This window comes from Raphanus sativus, chromosome 3, assembly GCF_000801105.2.
Source record: "Raphanus sativus cultivar WK10039 chromosome 3, ASM80110v3, whole genome shotgun sequence".
Lineage (NCBI taxonomy): Eukaryota > Viridiplantae > Streptophyta > Magnoliopsida > Brassicales > Brassicaceae > Raphanus > Raphanus sativus.
In genome coordinates, this window is record NC_079513.1 from 6119113 (window position 1) to 6130902 (window position 11790).

The 11790-nt window shown below is 41.1% G+C and overlaps 1 protein-coding gene across 2 annotated transcripts; it reads right to left on the minus strand.

Moving 5' to 3' along the window:
- Positions 1–286: 286 nt before the first annotated feature.
- Positions 287–4638, minus strand: LOC108837661 (tricyclene synthase, chloroplastic). 2 transcript variants are annotated; one of them, XM_057005700.1, is made up of 7 exons: positions 4060–4638; positions 3661–3937; positions 2374–2758; positions 1825–2043; positions 1579–1717; positions 980–1231; positions 287–650 (listed from the first exon to the last, which is right to left on the minus strand). In XM_057005700.1, the coding sequence occupies exons 1-7, from the start codon at positions 4312–4314 to the stop codon at positions 345–347; spliced, it is 1833 nt and encodes a 610-aa protein (XP_056861680.1). In that variant the 5' UTR covers positions 4315–4638; the 3' UTR covers positions 287–344. The 2 variants fall into 2 exon arrangements, 1 of the variants encoding a protein (XP_056861680.1); XR_008943583.1 differs by having other exon boundaries at positions 513–650; positions 831–1231.
- Between the last annotated feature and the right edge of the window lie 7152 nt (positions 4639–11790).

Consider the following 11790-nt stretch of genomic DNA (forward strand, 5'->3'; position numbering starts at 1 on the left):
TCTTGTGTTTGTCAAGAAAATTGGTCCCTCACAAGTGGTATAAAAATCAAATAAAATATATTCCTTTACATAGTAATGGTCACATCGTATTAGTTGTGTTTTTGTCTAAACCAACAAATTCGTAAGAAATTAGTTCTTAGTTCGATCTCTTACAATTGGCTTGATTATCCGAATTTCTTCGAACTCCTGATTGATGATTTGTTTTTAGGGAAAGGCAACCTTTTTCAGAGTAAAAGGTGACTTTTATCAAACCTCACCCCCCCTCCCCCCCCCCAAAAAAAGAATCTTCTGAAGCACGAGGGCAAATATTATTTCATCGGACTCACATAATCAATGTATACATGTCAATCTAGTGGAATGGAGTTAAAGAGTAAGGAGACGATACGATCAGTGATTTTGGCTTTCTCTGGAGAGCCATGGCCATCTCCATATTGATACATGCATTGCGACATACGTGCCAAATTCATTACCGCTTCCACAAATTCTTGAGGGATTACGGAAGAGCGACTTTGCATTTTTTCGTAATTCATTTCGTCCCACATTTCGTTGATCATCTGCCGCACGTGCACACGTGCTTTAACTTCTGAAGCTCCGGTATCGGTCATGTAACACTGGATCGATTTAGGGACATCTCCTCTTGCCAATTCATCCTATACATAGATACACATATATATTCATAAAATATAAGAAGGCCATATATCAGTTATTTCACATGTATTACATGCATATCTATTGTTTCAGTCATGTTTCTGATAAAACGTGGGAAGACTATTTTTATAATATTGATGGTGGGACATTGTAAGCATAGTTTTAAGGTATTTTTTACAAACCGTTAAATTTTTATTGGTGGCTAGAAATAAAGCTGCTGATGCTCTAATGAAAAGTTTGGTGTAAGAACGGCGGTTCAATGAGAGTTTCAACTGGTGACAACCGCGCTCCTCCAGCTAAAATTAAATAAACGTGGAAGAAATTGGTTTACCGGCGAGGTTACAAGGTCGTTCGCTAGACGGAACACAGACGCAGAGCATCGAACGATTTTTTGTTGGTGTTCGGACAAAGTCTCCAGAACTTGAATAGAGAGTTGGTCGGAGAATACGCAGTAGAAGTGAACAAATATCGTTGGGGCTGCTATTGATTTCCAAGCATTTTGCATATACTCTTCCATATTTGGTTTGTGTCCTCTTTTGTACCATATTGCTTCTACTAAGTATGCATTGCATACATCTGCCCACTAAAATGTAAGATAATTAAAAAGGAGATTATCTTACAATATTTGCAAGAGTTTCCATGATTTTGAGACATGAATAATTTGTGAGAATGGTTTCTTTTTTCTAGGACATTTAGACAAATATGTGATAAAATAATATAACCTAATACTTAGAAGAAAGTACAAGTATGTAGAAGTATATATGTGTACAATAATAATAAAGCATTAAGCATCGAATAGATATATAATTCTACCATTTAAAACTAGCTAAACTTTAAAATTTTAGAAAATATCTCACAAAAATGTTTTCTTAAAAAGAAATTGTTTTAACAATATATATCAAGATATATATATATATAGTATATACTTACAGACTTTTTGAGGAAAGGAATCACATTGATATTTTTTTTCCTGAGGATATCACATCCAATGCTATTGACTTCATTGTAAACAACGAGAAAACACAACCTCATGTACTCGGGGAGTTCATCAAGACGATTTACATCCCAACTGCAACATATTTATATAGAGAAAATTAAATCAGTATCATGTTTACACATAATTTATAAAAGCAACCAAAAACATTTATGTATAACTGCAAGTGTGAGAGTCTTTACTTTTCAAACGCGGTAGTGAAGAGTTGAAGTTCTTCAAGAGTGCCATAGATATCGTAGATGTCATCGATAGTTGTAAGAAGTGCATTTATTTTTGCCATTATTCGTCGAACGTAACCAAATTGAGGCTCTTGGATTTGTCCAATAGTCCAAAAGTAGTTCTCCACTATTCTATCCCTTGCAAAGTGAAGTTGACTAGCTAAACCTGTCTCCCTCCACCAGCTTCACACACATACATATCAAGAGGAACATATAAATAATATGAAATTATTCTACTTTATTATATTATTCTACTTTTATCCCAGTATAGTTTGTGATGGTGTCGACCCAACACTTTTATTCAGATTCAAATGTATACGATAGAGTTTTACATACTCAATTGTGTTTAAAAAGGCTGGAATACCTTGTTAAATTAAGTTTATGAATTTTTCATCTTAAAAATAATTAAGCTTGTATATAAATCTATGTATTATGTATTTATAATGTATTTTATTTATCTAGTGTGCTAAACAGGTGTAACACATGTAAAATTGTTATATGACTAGTCATTACCTGGAGACGTATTTGAGTTCTTCTTGGTGAACAGCTTGCACGATATTGAAATCGAGCTTGACGAGTTCAATTAAGACAGGGTTCTTGTTAGGTCTCTTCCCATATATATCTATGTACCATCTAGTGGCTAGCCTTCTCATTCGCCAATAGTAGGGCATATCTAACGCTTGGACCACCATCTGTACGATGTGACATGATGCTAAATCTTTATTACCGTTAGTGTCAACAAAGTCTCTAAGTTGTTGCGCTGCAAAAAATCTGATGAATTTTTGCAGCTTAATATCCGATTTTGTTGAAAGATATGACGCCTCGTACAGAGATATCAGACCATTTATATCATCGCTCTCAAACCTCCCACAGTTCTCCATGAAAACATTAAATACATCTGTAATAAACAATTTCATTAGATATACTAACTCTACTGATTTAATTGAGAATTTTAGGTGATTTTTATTAGAATAATAAATTCACTGTTATTTAATATGAATTTTAAGAATTCATTTAAAATCCACCGTTATTCAATTTGACATTTCATAAAGTACTCTAAAATCTATTGTTATTGAAAATATTTTAAGTTCTAGAGTTTTAAGTTTTCAAGTGATCTTTGAGTGTTTAGATAGAGCTTTTTAGTTAAAAAAAATAAACTCAAATCCTATAATTTTAAGTGATATTCTAAATTGGTTTAACAAAAATTACCGTAAACTCTCCAATTCATTGAAATCATCTAAAACTTCAACAGAAATCAATTACCTCAAATTTTAGATCGAATAATACTTTGGTTAAAGAAACAAAGATATATTACACATTGTATATATTTCTTTTGTTCCTGATCTTACCGGAAAATATAGATTAACGCGAGCGCGCACACACATATATGTATGGACGTGCAACTGGATTAAAATATTTTGCAATGGAATGATGTAAAATGCTTGATTCCATTAATCTCACAGATTTGTTTTACCATTTGCTATGAATGAAATGAAATGTTCAGTTCCCTAACTCCAAAAATAGTTAGATAAAATACAAATAAAACTATTCCATAATAAATTTGTTCATGAGTGAATGAAATGAATTTCATTCTATTTTTATTGTATTTCATTCCTATTATTCTATTTATTTTTGTTCCATAGTTTCATATTAATTTACCAGTTACGGCCTATATATATATATATATAAAAGACCATATATTATTGAATTTTAAACTTTACATCAAAACTTTTTTTTAAATTGATAAAAGAAACCTTGAAACCTCTATAAAAACGAAAGGAATGGAAACGAAATATTTACCTTCTGAAACATTGAAACCATGTTGTCTGAGTAGTCGGAATTCCAGAGCTGTGGCATATAGATCTTTTTCCATTGTATACTCAGTGAAGTTTCTTCTATCTTTTTGATAAGAAATTGTTAATATATTGTCAATTTCCCGTTCAAAATGGTAAGAAACCCCTAGTTTTTGTAAATCGTCAATTAGCTTCAATTGCTCGGTGTGAGTTGTACTCTCATCATTGAGCATCTTTCTCACATTTTCTTTCAACAAATCTCTCTCGCGCACACTTTTATTATTCTGAAACCAGTGGACATTGTACATGAACATAGTTATGAACATTTTAATTAAAAAAAAACATAGTTATGAACATATTCGACAGCTTTCTAGAACTTTATTATATATAGGGAATACTTATGTACCGTATATTTATTCTCGACAGAGAGGAGATTGTGATGGTTCCAAAGAGAAGGCTGGTACTTTGCGGAACGACGAGGAACAACTGGAGACTCACCACCCGGTGTCGTTTTAGCTAGTATGGTGCATGTGAATGACTGAGGACGTTGGATAGTCTTCACAAGAAAATTACTATAGATAAGAGGTGAACCCATCTGCAGTAGACTGGCCATAGAAGAAAGTATTACTTTAGGTATCTGATAGTAGATGCCTCTATACATAGTGCCTTATTGTGATTTGAAAACATGAATTGCGTCCACTCATTAGGATCACGTGTCTTTGAGTACTTTTTTTTTTTTTTCAGGAACTAGATATGATATGTCGACACCAATACCACCAAAAGTTTCAAATCCCAAACTGAAAAAGTACAGAAAATAAATTATTATCAGTAACATAAATAAAATATCTTATGGCATTTATGAAGGAAACAGTATGAACTGGGAGCTTCCAAGCCTGAATCTCTGCATATTTCACAACAGCATAGCAAGGGGTTAAGATGTGAGTCCCAAACTTCCAACAAGAAAGATGTAAGAAAACATGAAAACATGAATTGCGTCTATATAATAAATTTTGTGAAGGGCGTGTCAGGAGGGACCACAAATAGGAAAATATAAGAGAAATTAGCTAAAAATCTGTTTCTCTTCTTCTTCTTCTTCTTTTTTTTTTTGCGGCTGATCTGGTCTGAGAAACCAAACCGAAATAGAATAACCAATGTAGTACAGATCACTATGAAAGGATCGAGCTATCTTAGCTAAATGATAAGACGATACATTTTCAAAACGCGGGATAAAAACAATTGGGAAATCTTGTAGCCAATTCTTTAATTTTTGCAGCTCCTCTAACTCAGTGGAGAAGATAGGCCATGTTCCGAGGTTTTGAATCATCGAGACTAAGTCTTTACAATCAGTGCCAACATTCTGACATGACAATAGCTTAATCATGCATTCCATTGCCCATAGTAAGGTCTCAAGCTCAGAATGGAGAGGTGAGATTCTTCGTTGCTGGTTTCTTACTCCAGTAGCTGAGTTATTCCTCCTGAGGTTTTCCATTTCCATCCATATCCACTATAAAGTACATCCTGCGTCCATGAACCATCTATGTAGCATCTCTCGGCATTTGGTATCAGTTCAGGGGCTACACTATGTGTAGGATCTTCTTGTTTCTTGTTTGCTTCGAACCAAGCATGACATTCTGACTCAGCATGTCAGACAGTTTCCAAAGGGTCCCTGTCTATTCCCTTGAATAGTTTATCATTCTGCGCTTTCTAGATATACCACATAATCCATGGATATGGGTCTGAGTCCATCTTAAGGTCATCTAGCTCGTTTTTCCTCCAAAAAGATAGTCAATGTTTGTGTAATGACTCGCGCTAGGGAAAACTGATGGTGGAGTTGGAGTTGCTGCATGTGCCCATGTCTGTAGAGCTGGTGATGTAGTCTACATCACTTTTCTTATTAGTTTTGGTTTTTGTTTGTATTTTCTTTTTACGATAGGACTTTAGTTTCCTTTTATTGTGTTAACGATAAGGATGGTTTTATCCTTTATCAATAAGGCTCTGTGTTTGCTTTTGTTATATATAGTCGATAGCCAAGTCATTATAAGGCACGACTTATTTGATTTAGTAAACATAGCTTTTTGTAAACTCTAAACCTTTTTCTCGGATAGAGCTTCGACTCTCAACGATCTAAAGAAGGCAATTATTCTAGGTGTTCTCTAATCAATAGAATACTTGCATTATCCGTAAGTTGCGCTACACCAGTTGGTATCAGAGACTTTTGGTTTTTTATTTCTTAATCAAGACCGGTGATCTTTGTTACTTCCGCTTTATCTTCTCCGATTCATCATGCCTCCACGAAGACAAGTCCCCGACGACCAACAAGAAGAACTTCGCACGACCCTGGAAACTTTTACCGCCAACGTCCAGGAGACTCTTGTGGAAGCCGTAGAAGTAGCCCTTACAACGGTCCTGCAACGTCAGCAAAATGCACATCAACAACAACCACAAGGTCACGCACACAACCATCAGCAACACGAGGACAGTTCTGATGAAGACCTGGCCAAAAATTTATTTGCAAACCCTCGACACCTCCGTAACCAGTTCAACGTCGCTGCTCATGCTGAGCATCAACTCAATAGACGAGAAAATCAGCCTGATGATAGACGATCGGATTCTGGGTTCTGATTTGAGATTCCTGAGTTCTCTGGAAACCTTAGTACCGAGGAATTCTTGGATTGGTTGAGTTTCGTCGAAGAGATTTTAGAATATAAGAGAATTCCAGAGGATTAATGTCTTCTGTTGATCGCATCACGCTTTAAGAACAGAGCCATGGCGTGGTGGCAGCAAATTAAAGAGTCTCGACGACGAACGGGTAAACAACGTATCAATACATGGGAACGTTTGAAGAAGCATATGCGTCGAGCTTTTCTCCCGTACAACTATGAGCACACACTTTAAAACAAACTACAATCCTTGCTCAAAGGTGCCAGAACCGTAGATGAAGACGCGACTGATTTATTCAATATGGTGGCGCGCATAACACTTATTGAGACAGAGGATCAACTTATCGCCCGTTTCATAGGGGGTCTTCGCTATCAGATTCAAATAGCAATGCAACAATTCAACCCACTTACCATTTCTGAAGCTCACTAACTGATATCTTGCATATTTGCATTGTTTTACCCATTCATTCATGTGCATTTTTATCATTTATACTAGAATTTAGCATGTTTAGGTTGTATTTTGCATACATGAGTCCTTATTAGGTGTTGGAGTGTGCCATGGAGTGATTTGAGATGTTTGGGAGCATTGTGATCCAAAAGGAGGTGAAAGATGAGCATGGATGGAGCCCTTAGAGGAATCTTATGTTGCTAATATTTTGTGGAGACATAGAAAATTGAGTTAGCTTTCTAATGGAAGTGGTTTCAAGTCATTTGGAGATGTAATGAAGGAGTTATGACCAATTTACTAGAGACATATCCATCCGGAGCGACCCCAGTTGGTCGCTGTGACTTCATTCTCCTGGAGCGACCTCGGCGCAGCGACTCACCCAGCCCGCTCGTCTTCTTCGACCAACCCGCAGCGACGTCTTGGAGCGACCCTGCCTGGTCACTCCACGTCCGTTTCAGCTCGAAGTTAAACACTAATCATGGACTTTCTAAACCTAAGTTTAAGTACCTTTTGTAAGCCATTGGGGGCTTGATTATCTTGAGGATCTTTTATCTTTGAAAACACAAAAACCTCTTGAAAAGTTCATCTTTTTTTATCATTTCATTGTTATGTTCTTGTGTTCTTGTTGATTTCTTATCTATTATCTCTCTACATGATTAATCTGAAATCCAATATGGGTTTAAGAGGAATCATAGGGATTAGTGAGTAATCACCTTTTGGATTCATGGGTTAGGGTTATTAAGGGTGATTAGGCTAGTTCTAGGATGTTTTAGGTGTAGATCATATTTGTTCCTTGCTAGTAGAGTGATCTTAATGCATCTTTTTGAGTAGGTGTTGGGGTCAAAATCGGTCAAGACGAAATCGATGTCCGAAAATCTCGGAAAAACATGAAAAATATTAGAGCAACCTCGAGAGACTATTTGTTAATCGAGAAACCTCGGGAAAATATTAAGTTAAAGATTAAATCATCTCGAGATCAACTGCTAGAAACATTTTCTACACAAGGAAAGACCTACGGAAAACTAAAAACGCAAAAAACACGCACACGCCGAAGGAACCGAGCAGACAACTCCGGACGTGGCCGTGGCCGCCGGGCGGCTAGCCCCGTGCTGGCCGTGGCCGCCGGCGGCTAGCGCCCGTAACGGTCGTGGCCGCCGGGCGGCTAGCCCCGTGCTGGCCGTGGCCGCCGGCGGCTAGCGCCCGTAACGGTCATGGCCGCCGGGCGGCTAGCCCCGTGCTGGCCGTGGCCGCCGGCGGCTAGCGCCCGTGCTGGCCGTGGCCGCCGGGCGGCTAGCCCCGTGCTGGCCGTGGCCGCGGCGGGCTAGCGCCCGTGCTGGCCTTGGTCGCCGGGCGGCTAGCCCCGTGCTGGCTCGGGACATCGGACGGCTAGTCTTCGTGCATAAGTTCTAGGCCTCCGGGTCGCCAGAAATCCGTGTTTTGCGACTTTCCGAGATCCCGCAAACAAAACTCCTTTTCCTGCTCCAAGATTCCAAAGAACCCGTAAGACGTCAACGGACAGGAAGACTTCGTATAAAACGGTGATGGTTATCTTAGAACACCATGTGCCTCAGCAATGGACCGAAGATCTTCCGAAAGACTCGACATCCAAGTAGGAGCATTCTTTCAAAGAAAACCGTAGAAAACAGCGGAAGATCGGAAGACGGCCCGGAAGGGACCAAACCCGATCGAACAACCCGTTTACGATTTTCTAAAAAGATAGATACGACGGTTTACAATTATCTTCGCATGACAGGATAAATGTTAAACTTCTGAAAAGATAGATGTCACTTTCCGAAAAGATAAATGTCAACTTTCCCGATAAAACGCGAAAGCCGACGAAAATGGAAAAAGTCCAGCCCGCGGCGGACTCAGTCCATCAGGAATAGACCGTCATATGGGAGTATATAAGCAAAGCTAGGAGCAGAGGAAGGGGGACCGAAATCAGAAGAAAAACCACTCAGAGCAACTTAGAACTTAGGCGCTTATTCCTTTTTAGCGAGCTGCGACTCGACTAGGTTAGATCTTGGTTTCGAGACTAGCGACGATCGACAGCTTTTGTGGCTGAGATCTCGACCTGTTGTCCAACGCTCTCCGCAGATTCGGAAATAAGATTCTTTCTTTTTGCTCTCTTTATTTTACGCATTTATTCCCAAACTAGACTTGCATTAACTTTGTTGTGCGTGGCCCAGCAGATAGCCGGGATCCTCGGGGGAAACTAGGTCAACTTAGTTTTCCTACGTTTTACTTCATGGAAAGAAGAGATGAAAATCCTGGCGCAAAAGCATGGACCGCCGAAGGCATCCGGCAAGAAGAAAACCTCTCGTAACGACAGGAACGTCCATCACGAAGGGGAAGACGTCCAAGGCGAGCATAACTACGCCGTCAATTCCGACAAGGAAGGACCGCCGGAACACTTGGACGCGGGAACTCGTACAAGGACAATTCCAGCTGCGAGTTCCATCAAACGAGAGGTCACTCCACGCCAACTGCAAAGTCCTCGGCGCTAGACTCATTATGAAGCTACTTGACGGCAAACTAGCAACGGTCAAGAGCATGAAAGACCTGGTCCTAGATTCTGACCGTCCACCAAAGACTGACGGAGCCAATCCCGAGAATAACGCCCCTGGAACTCAATCGGGCGAAAAAACGGAACGGAGACAGGACGGCGAAAGAAACAACAACAATCGCCAAAGGATCAACATGGTCATCGGAGGATCGCACTTTTACCAGGACTCCGTTTCGTCAATCAAAGCCTACGGACGGAAGGCCGAGACAAGCCCCGGATGGTGTCCAGAGGACGACATTCCCAATCACGCAATCACCTCGAGGAACAGGATACGACCGGACTTGATAAACCCCACTACGATCCTCTGGTCATCGACTTGGTGATTCAGGATCTCGAAGTCGGCCGCATCCTCATCGACACAGGAAGCACGGTCAATATCATGTTCCGCGACACTCTGCAGAGGATGAAGATACCCCTCGGAGAAGTCATCCCAGAACCAAGACCATTGACTGGATTCTCGGGCGTCACATCCATGACCCTCGGAAAAATCAGACTCCCGGTCATGGCTAAAGAAGTCACAAAGATCGTCGAATTCGCGGTAGTGGATAACCGGCTATCTATAACGCCATAATGGGAACTCCTTGGATAAACGCCATGAAGGCAGTCCCTCAACTTACCACCCGGCGCCAAGTTTCCAACACCAACTGGAACGGCAGTAATCTGGGGAAGCCAAAAACAGTCGCGACTCTGCTTCCTAGCCGAACATAAACTTCGCAGCAATCGGAACGCCCCAGTAGCTGACCCGAAGCGAACCAAGAAGAACCTGAGTGTCTCTGAGAACTCAGCAAAAAACAATCGGATTTGTCCGAACAGGCCACGACTCAGGACAGCGGGAAAATCCTCGAGTCAATCGCCGAGAAAAACGGATGACCTAAACTCCCAACGCGACCGCCGACTTAGCCGAAACAGTCAAGGCGCCGGAAATCGTGGAGTAGTAGCACCGCGACAGGAACAGAACTACGAGATGGCTTGATCCTCGCAAGAGGTACGTAGGCAGCTCGTCGCAACCCGACGAGTTCAGCTATCCCCTCACCAAAAAGGGGGGAGATGGGAACAAACATCCTCGTACTCCCGCAAAATATTTTTCGCATGTACTCTACCTTATAAAGTTTTTTAATGCTTACTCAACGCATAAACATTACGGAAGACGAAAATCATATCTTCGAGGAACGCGAGACGTCGCTAGTTCTCGAAAAGTCTTGATTCTCCTTCAAACAGTCCATCGCGACTCTAAAAATCTACCAAACAGTCCGCGCGACTTTAAAAAACTCTATCAAACAGTCTTCCGCGACTATAAAACTCATTTCCGTCGATTGGCCCCGACGGAAAAACATAGAAACGTTTCACTCAATCAAATTCGTAGTCTGGCTTCTAACGAAGTCCTCTTACATCCGACAAGGATATCATAGCGCGCTATACAAAAAATCCAAATTTTGGTTTAGCTCTTCGTAAAGGAAGTAGCTCGACTCGTATCCAAACGAATCGTATAAGCCGATAAGCACTTCACAGATTCTAGAACGGTACGAGTCAGGTCGAAATCGCAAACAAGCAAAACGAAAGCCGATTTGTCATCGCCACAGCTTCAGTCCGAAAGTAGACCTAGGTCTTGCCCTAAACCCGACCTTGCTGGTATCTAAGACATCTCATAGGCATAAGTATCCAGAATACGAGATCCCAAATTTGCCTCTTATCGCTTACAAACCTAACGTTCGCTGCAAAGTGACCTACGGACCAGGCGACAAAAAAAAGAGATTGAATGCGAAGTGACTACACGTATTCAACCCTCTACACTTGACGAAAGTATAAATCAAAACGCACAGTTCACAAAAAGCATTATAACAGGGATTCGAAAGCCACCAACGGCCGATCCCGAAAAACACAAAGTCACGCGACCTCCTAAGGGTCGCAACACATACATACAAACGGCCACACTTGGCCTATCACAAATTATAATCAAATGCATAACAGTCGGTTAGAGAAATCCGAACGAAGAGTCGGGCTGGTCGACCTCTTCACCCCCGTCGCCTGCATTCGAGCCCTCGCCTACATCCGCTGTATCCTCCGAGACTTGGATAGGATTCCACAGTTCTCGAATTCTCCATTCAATCGGAGGAACAAAGGATTCGGCGTTGGCACATATTCTCATCGAGCCATCCATCGTGGCAAGTTCGCTGGAGAGAGAGAAGTCCTCACGCTGCATCTTGTTGAGGGTACCGACCGAACCGCGGCACTCGCGAAAATCACCTACAAAGTCCTGAGCCTCTTTGTACGCTTCGAACTCGGTAGAAAAAATTTCGGTCCTTCGGTTCAGCTCGGCGGCAGCTCTTCTCCGTCCGCTCCTTTCCGCACGAACGAGGGCTCGAGCCTGGATCTTGGCTTGCCGGCGATTTTGCTCCTCCACATCAACCGATACTTAGCAAATTCCCTTTCCGTTTCCTCCGCTTTGAACGGGCCAGCCGGGCG

Bases quoted from the DNA above. Each gene is read 5' to 3' on its own strand.
- LOC108837661 (XM_057005700.1), bottom strand. From the start codon at position 4,314: ATGTATAGAGGCATCTACTATCAGATACCTAAAGTAATACTTTCTTCT. The intron at 3,938-4,059 runs GTACATAAGTAT...CACTGGTTTCAG, and splicing joins CTGTCGAGAATAAATATACG to AATAATAAAAGTGTGCGCGA. The intron at 651-979 runs GTAAACCAATTT...ATCTATGTATAG, and splicing joins ACGACCTTGTAACCTCGCCG to GATGAATTGGCAAGAGGAGA.